Genomic DNA, 14,132 nt, shown 5'->3' with positions numbered 1-14,132 from the left:
CCCCAAGCCTTGAAGTATGTTGTGCAAGTATCTGCTATATCGGACATAATTGTGCTCTAACAGGTAAATGTATACCTCTGTTATCATTTCACGGTTAAGTGAATTAGTATTATATATATATATATTTATATATCAGTCAGATAGACAGTTACAAAAACCTTTAAAGGGACTAATTAAAAAAAAAGAAAACTAAACTATATAAAAAAACAATTAGTAGTTCTGTTCGTGTGACTTTTTTTTCATTCACTCTTTTTTTTTTCATCACCAGATAGGAAAGCTTGTGGAGCCCAGGAGCAGGGGATCTCTGTGCTGCCATTATTCATGTTTCCACGGTTCCTCCTCAACAAGCGTGCACTCCGCAGCAGAGCCGTTAGTGGCTGAGGTTACCTGTAAGCAGTTAGCAGGGAAATCTAAACATCGGATCCAAGGCACAGGGAAAACACACACATCATTTACTTATAAAGCTTTCAATCAAACAGCTTATAATAACACACTGCTTCCATGTATGAGATTAATTTACATCCATGCAATCTGATTGGTCAACCATCAAAAAATTTCACTTTAACAATAACCTACATATATACCTGCTCTATCCTGGTTTTATCAGAGGTAAAAGAGTGTTTTTTGACTGTAAACATTTTATAACTGTAAAGCCGTGTTACCATTTACCACATTCATTTCTGCAGTTTTTGGGTGCAGTAGCGATGGTACTTTGGCAATTAAAACACAGCCTATCATAGCTCATAGTATCATAGCTATTTTGCAATATGCAAAAACTATGGAGGATTACTGGAACTCCTGTATGACCACTGATGATCATGCTTATGGTGGTCCTAAGAGTGGAGTTTCTTTTACTGACCTGGGAACAGACCACAAATTCATGATGACCACAAAACTCAACAGGCAGTTAAAAAACAAACGATACAAATAAATAAAATATGAATAAACAGACGGATTACATAGAAAACAAGGTACAAACACTACAAAATGAATGCATTGTTACGTTATGGCTAATTTGCAAGCACTCTACAGTGGCGTCTTTGGAGAAAGGGGTTAGAAATGTGAATCATACAATTTACATTCAAAACAGACCAGAAAACAGAAAAACAAAAATTAGTCATGATGGATACTGGAAGTAGCAAGCCTTTGTGTCGCCTTCATATGTAATTGTATGTTCATAAATAGAGAAAGGAGGACGTAACTTTTTTTACTATGGATTGACGTACTTGTGTGACAGGTTGTCAGCGTTGCTAGGCAACACCTTTCATCCTTTAATAAATGAATAAGCTCATCAGAAGACCTTTCCCACCAGGGTGTGTGGGGGAACAAGCTCTCTGAACTCCCATATATTATTCTGAAAGCCTGGGATACATTCAAAGACTAGACTCAAACTGCATTATGTTTTACATTGTGGGGAGCCACTTCACAGCTTTTGATTTCATGACGTAGTTCTAGCGGTGTGCAGAAATAGCTTGTGTCAAAACGGAAAAAAAAAAACGGTAATAACTCAGTGACTGCGTGGTAGACGTGCTTGAGAAGGGAATATGTGAACTGCTAATGAGATGTAACACCTTCCAGGTTTGCATTTTTAAATCCTACAGAAATAAAACTGTGGAAGTGGAACTAACAATGGAAGTCAGCTATATTTTAAAATGAAAGAGTAAACCTCACCGGCTAAACAAAAGGAAAATGATTACTGAAAAGGGAAAACATTATTCCGTTGGGAAGTTTCTTTTTTGGAAAATGGATGCAGTGTGAACTTTTGATGGATAGGAGGGCTGCTAAATAATTCCTCAGGGTCATAATGAGGATTATCTGGCTCTGCCTTTTGATTTAGAGCCAATCTCCAACAGGTTACAATCATCAGATTAGGCTGACTGAAGTATCCGTCATTTGCATGCACTGAACTGAACTGCAATAATTTTTTGGGAAACCTTTTTAGCAAGACTGCTTCACATTTTGGATGTTCGTTCAACACAAAAGCTGCTATTCCAGAAGGATGAAATACATACGTGCACATGCATCTGTTGTTCTCTTGCTTCATGTCATAAAATAACAGTGAATGCATTTACATGGTCATGAACAGAGATGCAATGAATAAAACAGAGTCAAGCAAAGGTGCAGGGTGAGCATGCTACAACAGAGTGGGTTATATACAAGTCTCTATGTCCGTAAGCATTAATTGTACCTTGCATTCATCTACTACGACAGAATTGTTAGCAGTGGCGGTAGCGGTTGTGGTAGCGGTAGCGGTAGCGGTTAAGACGCACTGGTTGGAATTGTTTTCGTGGTGGTTCTTCATGTCATCGTAATAAGACTGGGTCTTCGTCATCATTTCGATGTCGTCCGATTTGGCCGTGTGTGCGTCCAGCTCTTCAAGCTCTGCCTTGGACATGTGGTACACGATGCCTGCACCGTAGGAGTCACCCACCACGTTCACCGAGGTCCTGAATCGATCCCTGAGGTGAGAGAAACCGGGAAGGTAAGATAGATTTGCATATTTAAATCATTTAGGATGCACAAAAAAAGATAAATCTAGCATAGAAACGAATGAAGGAACCATTGTTTATCCATAAAAGAAAACATTTTTGTCCTGTCAAACTCACAGCAGCCAGTCGACAGCAACCAGCAGACTGATGTCTTGGGTCGGCAGGCCTACGGCAGTCAGGATCAGAAGCATAGTCACCAGACCGGCACTGGGAATACTGGCTGCTCCAACACTGGCCAGGGTGGCTGTCAGACTGGATAAAAACACAGCAAAGCAGCACTCAATTACACTCTTCTCCACACCCACCACCGACTCTCCACCCTGCCACAACTCCTCAGACAACTATCAACGTGAAAAGGCTGCAGATGAAGACATTCAACCTCTGTGGTACTTATATGAAGAGCAGCAGCTGAAGAGCACCACGAGAGGGTCCTCCACTGCTAATGAATAGATGTTTAAATGTGAGAGATGGGATGTTTAATTTGTGGGTTTATGGAGTGATATGCCATAAAAATGTCAGGATGAAGGTCGTCCATCCTTGACTAGCTCTATTAACAGAAGAGCATTTGGGAAGTATAGATACTCAGAATCACAGATACTTGGCTGGTGTGTGCGTTTCAGCTTAGCATGAGACGTGTTGTTGCTTCCTGCTGCTGGTTTATTAGCTCCACAGTACATTTCTTCTTTAAAGCTGCAGCATTGAGCTGCAGACTTTTCACCGTTGAATGCCTCTACACTGCTGCTGTGTTTGTCCTCATTTATAATGAGCTAACTGTGTTTGCTGAACTGCATCCCCAGGGCTCCATTTAAACCCTCCTTAAAAAGTAGGAGTCACAATTCTTACTGTTATGACGAAGAATTGCTTTTCATGAACAACAGTCTGGCTTCTGTGTGCAGCCATGTTAGAGTCCATTTAGGCATTTAAGCCTATTTTCGTACGGAGATTGAAATATTATCACTGAAAAAATCATGGAAGGTTTCATTGATATTGGCATTTCATACGAACCAGACGTTGAACTCACACAGGGCATCCAGGTAATTTATCTGTGCCGAGACAATAGTGTTTTTGTGCAATCATACTTACAGTTTTCACCTCGTAATTTCAAAGCAGACATAGTCTGCTCAATTTCAGGTTCATAATTTTATTTTGGATTACTACTAGAATAGGTTTACATGCTTTAATACATCAGTTTTCTCATACGGTCCAGTGCAGCAGCGCTATATTCCCCCTCTGTCTGAGATGCTCTGTTTTTGCTCCTGTCCCTTTAAGTCCCCCCTCCCAAATACCCACTATGCTCTGATTGGTCAGCTCACACATGACTGAACCAGCACCGCGTACCATGTCTGCAGTTGGCTCGATCTTGTTTTCAGCCTACAGTTAGCTTCACTTCTACCGTGAATGTGACATAATGACTTAGTGTGATAATTAAAAGGTACTGACAAGATGTTTCAGGCACTTCAGGAACAGTGTTTTCCGTTGGAGAGAGGAGCTCCCGTTGGTGTGGACTTTGGGCTTTTTAACTTTCAAGACCTTTTACAATGTCCACTTAAGTAAAGGAAAAAAATGAAAGGCATGATAGGTCTCCTTTAAATTAGATCATATCGTAAATACAGGCTTTTAACAGTGTAAATGACATCAACTAATAAAACCTGACGCGTCTGAAGTTCAAAGATACTATCACGAGTGTGTCCTGACCTGACGGTGACAATCTGACCAGGGTCCAGCTGGATACCATTCATTTGGGCAATGAAGATGGCTGCAACGGCCTCATACAGAGCAGTTCCATCCATGTTGATGGTGGCGCCGACCGGGAGCACGAAACGAGTGACTCTTTTGTCAATACCCAAGTTCTCCTCCAGACAACGGAAGGTGACAGGCAGTGTACCAGCACTGCAGGGACAAGCAGGAGAAGGTAGGTTGTAACTTTGCAATGAATTGCATACAAATCAGGAAACAACTATCTATTAATTTGGGTTGCTGACCTGGAGGCTGTTCCCAGAGCAGTGATCCAGGCCTGGAAGATTCCCAGGAAGAAGGTGAAGGGGTTTTTCCTGACGATGACAAAGTAGATGCTGGGCAGGAAGATAGCTCCATGGATGATGAGGCCAACAATCACAGTGACCATGTACATCCCCAGCTGCCTGGCCACCACCTCCAGGTCCTTGATGGAGATGATCTTACCACAGATGAGACAGGCGATACCGAAGGGAGAGTACCTGAGGAGATGAAAAAGCTTTTGTTATTTCTTTAAATTTAGCTTTGAACACAGACGACAAAGAATTTGTCAGAACACAAATTCCACTTCACATAAAAGATTATAAATCTTTTAAAATGTTGGAATGACTTGAGAAATAACTCGGCATTATCAGTTATTTCTGACTCAAAGCGATCAAATGAGTTTTAAAAATGAGTCAATGAGATTCTTAAGTGATACCAACCACATGATCAGGATGACAAGTTTCATCACAATCTCATTGAGGATGCTGAAGAATTCAATCATGAGTCTGGCCTTCTCTCCCATCTTGCCCATGCAGATGCCAAATGCAATAAAGAAACCAATCAGACCTGTGACAGAAAATCATAGATGTATCAAACTCTGGAGACCAGTGTGGACAGATGAGATGACTTCAGCGTGAGGGAATTAGTATTCAGAGATGAAAAGTTTTACAACCAAAAACATTTGGTTTTGTCCAGATGTTTGAATCACTGTAAATGTCATATTGCAAATGTAGCTTTTATTAGCGATGGCAATGTCCGTTGGCCAGTCCCCAACTTTAGTCAAGACTGAAATATCTCGAGATCTATTCGATGAATTGCCATGAAATTTGGTAGACATATTCATGATGCCAAGAGAGTCCTAATGACTTTGGTCATTCCCTGACTTCCTTTCAAAGTTTTCACTTATCCTGAGAAACGTCTCCCATGGATTGGCACACAGTTGACATCCATGGTTCCCCTTTTGAGTAAAATGTCTCGTAACTATTGGATGTATTTCCATGAGACTTCATACTCAAAGGATCGTGATCCCTTAAAGGTTCAGTGTGCAGTTTTTAATGGCATTTAGATTGCAACTAACTGAACACGCCTCATCTCACACTGCCCTATGGTGGCCTCTAAAAACTTGAACAACGCAAAAAACCCTCTCGAGCCAGTGTATGGTTTGTCCATTCTGGGCTACTGTAAAAAGGCGGTGCAACATGGCATACTCTGTGGAACAGGACCCGCACCCTCTGTAGACATCTACTACATCTACTATACGCTAATGATAACATAATAATGAGTATTATATCTGCCAACGGATCCCCCAACATCCTACACACTGGACCTTGAACTTTTCATCATCAGGTAAAACATTTTTTTTTTCTTTCATTGGTTTATGATGATACCTGGAAAATTAATGAAATTTCGGTGTCAGCTACTTTGCGTTTACTGCAAATGTTAGCATGCTAAAATGCTAAACTAAGATGGTGAACATGCTAAAACTGACACATGCTGATATTAGCGTTTAGCTCAAAGCACTGATGTGCCAAAGTACAGCCTCACAGAGCTGCTAGCATGGCCGTCGACTGGTTTAGTCTGGTTTAATGTTAGTCATTTATAAGTTGTGAGTGTCTTTGTTTGGTTACATACCCAGGACGTTCATGCCACTTTTGAACTGCAAGGACTTTTTGACGGCGAACTGAGGCGCCTTGGTAATGTTGGCCACCAGGCCCTCCACACTGGTGGCATTGATTTCCTCCACAACATCCAGCTCTACCTTCTTTGTGACTGTCTGGATCTGAGTTCAAGGAGGAAAAGATACCGATGATGAGATATGATGTCCCCTATGACACAAGGCCACTCAACTGTCGATGATCAAGGTGTATGTGTATTGTCTTGTAATTGCCATCCTCCAGTACCTGCTGGAAACAAGCCTGCACCAGGTTCTCTGGGAACAGGTTCCTGATCAGATCAAAGAAGGCATCCAAGCTGGACACGTCATCGTTCTTCTGGCCCTCGCCCAGCCCCTCCTTCAGTTTGGGGTTGCCAGGGTGAATGACTAACACCAGGATGACTCCCAGGATAGCAGCAATAATAGTGGTGGTCATGTAATAGACCATAGCTCTGGTGCCCAGGCGACCACTGGATTTGGCATCCAAACCAGCCAGACCTGCAGCCAAAACAAGCAAGATAGTGTTTACTTGGTAATTACTTGGACTTATTGAATGGAAATGTTGACTTAATACTGCAGGCCCATTAGGGGATTACAGGATGGTGTGTGATCATGTGCATGATGCATGGCATGATGTATTATATGGATTATTGTCAATAATGATGTCAGAATCAGGATTACAGTAATATCAGGGCTTTTTCCTTGTGTCTATTTTAGCAGCGGTATCACAGAAGTGAATAGTAAGCTGATAAATGTATTGGTTTTTTAGCCTTGTAATATAATTCAACTGTACATGAACTGCTCACGCAAAAGTATCAAGTGTGTATAGATAAAATACACCAGCAATATTCTTGCAGTATCTCAAGACACAGCACTTAAATACAGCTTACAGTTACATGACAACCCACAGCTATGCTGGAGGTGTGTCCACAATCACATGCAACAGCGCATCAAATCAAAGTACATACAATATCTATGACACCAAGGAAAACATTTCTCACTTTTAGTAATCTATACACAGAAAACGGGTCTATAAGATGAAGCGCCCGAGGGAGTCCTGCAGCTCTGAATTCACCCATGTACATATTTAGCAAACACATCAAAAGGATCACTATGGAAAACAAAAGAACAAAGAAAAATATACATAGTGCTGCTACTACTCAAATAATTATATTAGTCAAATGAATAGAAAAAACTGTATTAGAAAATATATATACATATCCAAAAGACCGCCTCTTGACAAACTCACAAAAAATAGATCAGTCATTTCTGTGTCGATTGATTTATATCATGATAGAAAAACACCCAGGTCAAATGTAGAAAGTCTATTTAGATGCTTGGCAATAGGTTTTGTTGTTTTTTTGTTTTTCAGGACATTTCATAAGAAGACCATGAGATCCAGTTCCTCGTGCATTCCCAAAGGCGTGGGAGTCTTCAGTTCAGTGATTCACATTTCAGGAAGGCTTCCGTGTCTGGAAATTTGAACCCTCTCAACACCAGTAGACAAAAATGAGGTTCAGGTATGTTTCATTTGTGCTAAATACAGGGCAACTGAACTGTCTTTGTTCACAATTCAATCAGCAGAACAATGCTCTGCCATTCTGGTTGTCATGCCGATGTATACTGTACCGCGAGGACACGTGGTAGGTGACTCATATAACATTCACCATAATTGATCTGAACAGACCATACTGCACCTGTGATTAAACTGGAGATGATGAGTGGCAGGATCAACATCTTCAGCATCCTCATAAGGATATCTCCAGGAAAGGCGATCACCATGACGATGTCTGGGTGGATCGGGGAGGCGACACGAAGCAACATCCCTGATACAGCTCCCAAGATCACACCTGGAGTGCAAGAAGGAGTGTGAGTGAGTGAAACTGCAAAACACATGAAGGTGAAAAGACACTTCTTAAGGGTATATTCTGTGCCTAACGGGAAAGACTTAGATATGATCAATGAAATAACGAATGAGCCATGATTTTCTAACACTGCAGTTACTTGGAGCTGTAAAACAGGTCTGTCTGTTACATACTTTAAGAGCACGGTGGGTTGAGAAGATGAAACGGAAACCTGCTAAGACTGAATTAAGCTCATGGGGGATTAAGATCAGATCTTTGAAGCAGCAGGGAGGAGGCAACATGTCAGACTCCCTGGTGAAGCATCTGTAATCTCTGCAAACCCAAAATGCTTTCGAGGTTTTTTTACACTTTGCGGCAGGGCGAGAGAAAGAGAGGAAGAAGGATTCAATAAAAGGGTGCAAAAGTGATCCCTAATCTCAAATTCACCTTGTGCCTCACCAGGATATTTCTACTATCCAGTGTATTTCTACTATCCAACAGTGTTTTGTTTTTTTGCTACCTTGCTTATCCACTGGCCTCCACTCAGTCTCTATGAGCCTGAAAACAGTGGCATTTGAGAGATCAGTCCCTCCCTAACAAAGCCACTGTTGACCCTTGACATATGTCTCTTCCAACCAACAGTTTGTTTCCTGCCACACAGTGAAATTAAAGATGACCTCTGTGTGCTCCAACCCCCCCTGAAGCTCTGCCTACCAGGCCCGCTAGTTGGCCTCTGTGTCTGTCTGTCTCACGCCAGACAAAACTCCAGCATCCCCCCTGCGGCTGCACTTCCTCTGCTACCACACCACTGCCAAAGATCACACAGCCCGAGACGTTGTTTAATAACACACACTGGAATCACAAAGCCCTCCAGCTATTTTTTTTTTTTTAATATAATCTGTCCTCTGTGCTTCAATCTATCCTCCAGTCTAGCAGCATCCTGTGGACTCTGCACACCCAATGGTTTTGGATGGCATTTGATTTCCTGTGCCTTCTCTTTGGCCCATTTGCAAGTTCTCATTCAGGCCCTTATCTGCCAAGTGACAGATGATCAATGATCATGCTGGCTCACTTGCCTCGGCGAGAGTCCTGCCAAGTGGGGTGAGATGTACACATTACACATGCTCACACAAACACACATCCATGCGAGCAGGGTACAGATCGAGAGGCACATACTTAATGACATATACACACACACATATATGCATTTATATAGTTTTAAAATCTTCACAGGCTATGCTTATAAAATGGTTGGTTTAGGAACGACAACAAAGCTGTCGGACACAACACAGTGTAAATGGTATGTGCTGTGCTGGTCTTATCTGATCTAGGACCAATGACCAGAAATTGCATCACTGCTTCTGTGCCTTTTCTTCTTTTCATTAATTGTCCCCTTGTGGCGCAGTGAGCCCACTGCTATAATCACCATATTTATCATGCACCACCAGAGGCTGTTTGGGAGTCCAGTGCAGCAGAGATGCTTTTGATAGCAACAGGTGGCACAGAGCTGGGGAAGGTCAGGACACCCAGTCATCTTACTGTCTGGTGCACTGAGCGAGCACAGATGGCATCTCCTCCTCATATTACGAGCAGGCTGCATAATCAAGCTCATGAGTTAACAGAACAGCTCAGTGGTGGTCGGTGCCCGTCTTTAGCATGCATTGATTTTTAATAGGTCTTTAGTGGAGGAAGAAAGAAAGAAAAATACAACGGGGATGAGGTCACTTACCGAGGACGGTGAGTGTGAGCAGAAGGTTCTTGAACAGCTTGGAGCAGATTTTGGCACATTTGGACTGAGGCCTGGCCTCGATGGGCTCCAGGTGGCTTTCGTGCATCCTCACCTCAACTTGTTTAGGCATACTGTTGGCACTGCGACAGAGAGAAAGAAAAACATATGAAACACTTATTCATAAAATGCAAAACCATGTCAGACTTCCTGGTGAAGCATCTGCAAACCCAAAATGCTTTCAAAGATTTTTTTTCACTTTACAGCAGGGATAGAGAAAGAGAATAATACTAGGATTCAATAAAAAGGGTGAAAAAGAGATCCCTTATCTCAACTTCACCTTGTGGCTCACCAGGATATTTCTACTATCCAATATGTTTCTACTACCCAACAGGATTCTGTTTGTTGTGCTACCCTACCTATCCACTGGCCTCCACTCAGTCTCTACATGCCTGAAAACAGCAGCATTTGATAGATCAGTCCCTCCCTAACAAAGCCACTGTTGACCCTTGACTCATATTCATAACACGAAAAACCATCAAGCTGAATCCCTTCAAAAACACACACATGGCCACGTTCTTTCATGTTTGGTCACTGTGTGGAGGAGCAAGCCTGCACAATAAAACACATCAACCAGATCATTTGCAAGTGCATAACGTCTCTGAAAACCACGATACAGTCAAAATGAAAACACAATCAAAAAAGTATTCAAGTGTGTTGCCAAGCTGTCTCTCCATGACGTGGACAGATGGAAGCTGACTACAAGCTGCTGCTGTAAAATTGCAGTCCTTTGGGGCGACACTTCAGACCCGAACCATCTCAAGGCGTTTATTAAAAACTGAAAGTCTGTGTATCTCTTAAGGACAGCGTTTTGTAAGAGATCTTTTGTAAAGAAACTCTGTATTTAGATAAAGTAATATTTGTCTCTGGTTTTGAAAGAAATTAGAGGCATGTCTACATTATGTAATCTGAGTGTGACCTGTAACATACACATTAATAAACGGAGATTGTACTTTGAATACAAGTTGTAGCAGACACATCATGATTCAGAATACTGTGTCACTCCATGTGGATATTCCTTTACTTAATTATTGTACGAGGTGGTTCACAGTGTAGACAACCACAGACAAAAATCTCCCGGTGAGGCAACGGCAATGATAAAGTGGAACAGATGCCAGCGCCACAGTACAAAAGTTTGACAAAGCACAGAGAGAAGGAGCGAACACACTGCCTGTTAAGACTTCCTTCAAAATCTTCTCTCTCAGTTATGATTGTGTCACATTACATTTAGAAGCACACAAAGCCTCAAACACAATAGTCGGAAGAAGGGTCTTAGTCACGCAGCCTAATTAATCGCATGAAATGTGATTTCCCCTTATAGGCAGCGTGGAGCAGCTTCCTGTGGTCCCCGTCGATGTATGAATGAGTTTGTTAGTGAGAAGAGAGCCAGCTGTGTCCGTCACATGTCAGTTAGGCAGGTGTTCAGTAGAAAGTGAAGCTTACGTATTAATTGTCTCCTCCACATGTTTCAGGAGTAATCTATCAAACAGTCAGCTCGGTTTGACATATTTTTTTGTCTGTGAGGAAACAGAAATGTCCCTATGTTGCTATTCATCTCAAACAAGTCCATGAAAATGTCAGCTGTGATGAATTACAAAGAAGAACAAAGAAGAAATAATGTGACTCTGACCTTTCACCTCACCCCTGGGGTTCATGCTTTAAAACTCACAAATGGAAGCCTCAATGGCGATTTTTTTTTTTTTGTCTTCATACCCTCCCCCCATACTCCATGATGAAGTCAGACCACTTCATTGATATCAATCATGTTTGCTGTCAAGTTTTTTTTCAAAGCTTTAACTCGATCAAAGGAAAGACAGGGAGCTCAGATCAATAGGAGCCTTCCTCAAAACCAAAGGCTTCCTGGCGTTATTGTTGTTGCGTTAAGTACTCGCTAATAATTCCACTTGAACACACACGGACTCACACATTGACACACACCTCCCCCAGCCTCGTTGTGCTGCAGCGTTGTGAGCTTGGCTATAGGAAGACCAAATGGTTAGCTTCCAGGTACACAGATGGACCAGTCCTATCTGCTCGTATTAATTTCAAAGTGATGTGTGAAATACAGAGAATACATGCAAACGGCAGGCAAACAGTACACCACCAGTACACACTACCTCTGCCTTATTTCATCGCTGAGATACAAGCCGAATGAATTAGTCAAAACCCCAGAAATAAAACGCAGGAGAATTTGCATTACCATGTAATCCCATTCCCTAAGAGCGATGAGTGCTGCTAATTGAATTTTGCACCCTTTTCTCTCACTTTCATTATTTTTAGCACTGCTGAGAGAGAGAGAGAGAGAGAGAGAGAGAGAGAGAGAGGAAGCAGACGTCGGACGTCAGCGAGGTCGGATATTATTCTGTCATGATCCTCTCATTAGCGCTTCTCTCACCAAGTCAGAGACAGATGAGAGTGGGCTTGTGCGACCCAGTGATAGATGGAAATGAAAATGTATAGCAAAGAGTCATCAGCTACAACAGAAATGTTTAATTTAAAAGAGTTGGAAATAATGATATTTATAGCATTATTAAAATTCTCCCTGCTCTACATAATTTTATCTTTCATCAACTTTGTTCATGTCATGTTATCATGTCACATGAATGAATCCTCTTTGCCGAGAATTCAAAGATGTTAAGCTCTGTAACTTTGCAGCATCCATTGACTCGGGCACACACACACACACAGACACACACAGACACATTCGTTCAGTTTCTTCTGCGCAGTCTCTAATGGGATCATCTCATGAACTGGTTAATCTTGGCCAAGGGCTTAGTCAGATTAATTGCATTACAGGACCGTAAAGCCATGAAGAATTAATGAAGCTCTTAATAAAACAACACCAGGTGTCAACCGAACTGAAAGATGTTCAAATTCTCCCAAAGTATAACTCCACATTCACCCGTGCACTAAAGGAGTAAGAGAGGTTCCCTGATATTTTCTGCTGTTGTACTGTAAAAACATAACAAAGTGTAACTTTGACAGTGTGGATCCTTAAGTGACTGAAGCGAATAAACAGAAAAGTCTTATGCACAGATGTGTAAATGTGATGCCTAGTACTTACTTCATTTCTGTTGGAGTTGAGGTAAGTGCTATATACATCAAATCTCCAGCCTTTGGTATTTAAGAGCTAATCAGCACAAGAAATCGTTAGTAGGATCCCAACTGCTCCATCCAAAAATGTTGCCAGATGTCAGCAGATAAGGTCCCATGCAGGTACAGCCGGCGGCTGATAAACACCAGAGCTCTGCTGACAGCTAGCAGCTCTCAGCTGTCCACCGGCTCATCCAAAGCATCCAGAGAGGAGCGAGTCAACACAGCCCAGACGGCAGCCCCAGTCACAGCCACAGCAACCTGAATTGCCCCATCCTGATGTCTGCATACCCTCCTCAGCCCCCACCCCCTGACTCCACCACCACCACCACCACCACCCACAATCAGCTACACACCAACACACACACACACACACACACACACACACACACACACACACACACACACACACAGACACACATATCCAACAAATAAATAAATAACAAAAAAAGAAGAAATGGAGGGAGGAGTCAATATCTGGGCTTAAGAGTCAAATCCCTCAGGGACCCTCCATTCCCTGGATACAGTAATCCCCCCAGAGAGCACGCTCCCAGACTCATCCAGCGACATGGGAGATGAGCATGATGATGCCTTCTAATGGCACAATGCAGACAGTAGTGCTTTGTAGGCAGCTCTTTTTGCAGAGAGAGGAATAAACGACAAAAGGAATGACGATTTAATGTCCATAATGTTGCTGTTTGGGGCTTTGAGGTCAACCTGATGGACGACAGATGAGAGGTTAATGTTTGCTCCGACATATTATGTCACAGTGGTGACAAGAGCATACCAACATGAGGTTTACTCTCTACTCTGCTCTGTACTTACACAAGGCCGCTCGGCCAAATCGTTCGCTTTAAAGATTTAATAGATAATATTCTCAGTAAACCAAAAAATGTTCTGTTAAAAAAAAAAAAGATTCTGGTGAATTCAGGTCCGTGCATTCAAGTCACACACAATCCAACATATAAATTTAATTCCCACTATTCAATAAACTCCAAAGCCCTGAACTCCAAAGCCCAAATGACCAACGTGATTCATGTGAGGATGGTGTCACGCTGATTTCCCTCTAGTCTCCCAGCAGCATGGGACTTCACATCGTATTGAGCAGTATCACATTATTCTAATTAGGGAAATGTGTTGGAAAGCTATTTCCTCTTCAAACAAATGACCAACTGCACAACAAAAGCCAGAGGAATCCCATCTCCGTCGGCAAAGGTTGTGTCATGAGAAATCACTCATCCTAAATCCCTTGACATGTCATACTCATT

The 14,132-nt window shown here is 42.1% G+C and overlaps 1 protein-coding gene across 1 annotated transcript; it reads right to left on the bottom strand.

Annotated features, from left to right (window-relative positions):
• Positions 1 to 315: 315 nt before the first annotated feature.
• LOC141001181 (excitatory amino acid transporter 2-like) lies at positions 316 to 12,873 on the bottom strand. The gene is made up of 11 exons (XM_073472171.1): positions 12,836 to 12,873; positions 9,715 to 9,854; positions 7,839 to 7,991; positions 6,389 to 6,639; positions 6,120 to 6,267; positions 4,928 to 5,054; positions 4,472 to 4,705; positions 4,185 to 4,379; positions 2,607 to 2,741; positions 2,189 to 2,459; positions 316 to 387 (listed from the first exon to the last, which is right to left on the bottom strand). The coding sequence occupies exons 1-11, from the start codon at positions 12,871 to 12,873 to the stop codon at positions 316 to 318; spliced, it is 1,764 nt and encodes a 587-aa protein (XP_073328272.1).
• Between the last annotated feature and the right edge of the window lie 1,259 nt (positions 12,874 to 14,132).

This window comes from Pagrus major, chromosome 8, assembly GCF_040436345.1.
Source record: "Pagrus major chromosome 8, Pma_NU_1.0".
Lineage (NCBI taxonomy): Eukaryota > Metazoa > Chordata > Actinopteri > Spariformes > Sparidae > Pagrus > Pagrus major.
Note: the sequence above shows the minus strand (reverse complement) of the source record. Positions and strands in the feature narration are given on the sequence as shown.

Bases quoted from the DNA above. Each gene is read 5' to 3' on its own strand.
- LOC141001181 (XM_073472171.1), bottom strand. From the start codon at position 12,873: ATGTATATAGCACTTACCTCAACTCCAACAGAAATGAA. The intron at 6,640-7,838 runs GTGCAGTATGGT...TTTTGGCTGCAG, and splicing joins CATCTCCAGTTTAATCACAG to GTCTGGCTGGTTTGGATGCC. The intron at 4,706-4,927 runs GTTGGTATCACT...TCATCTCCTCAG, and splicing joins CTTGTCATCCTGATCATGTG to GTACTCTCCCTTCGGTATCG.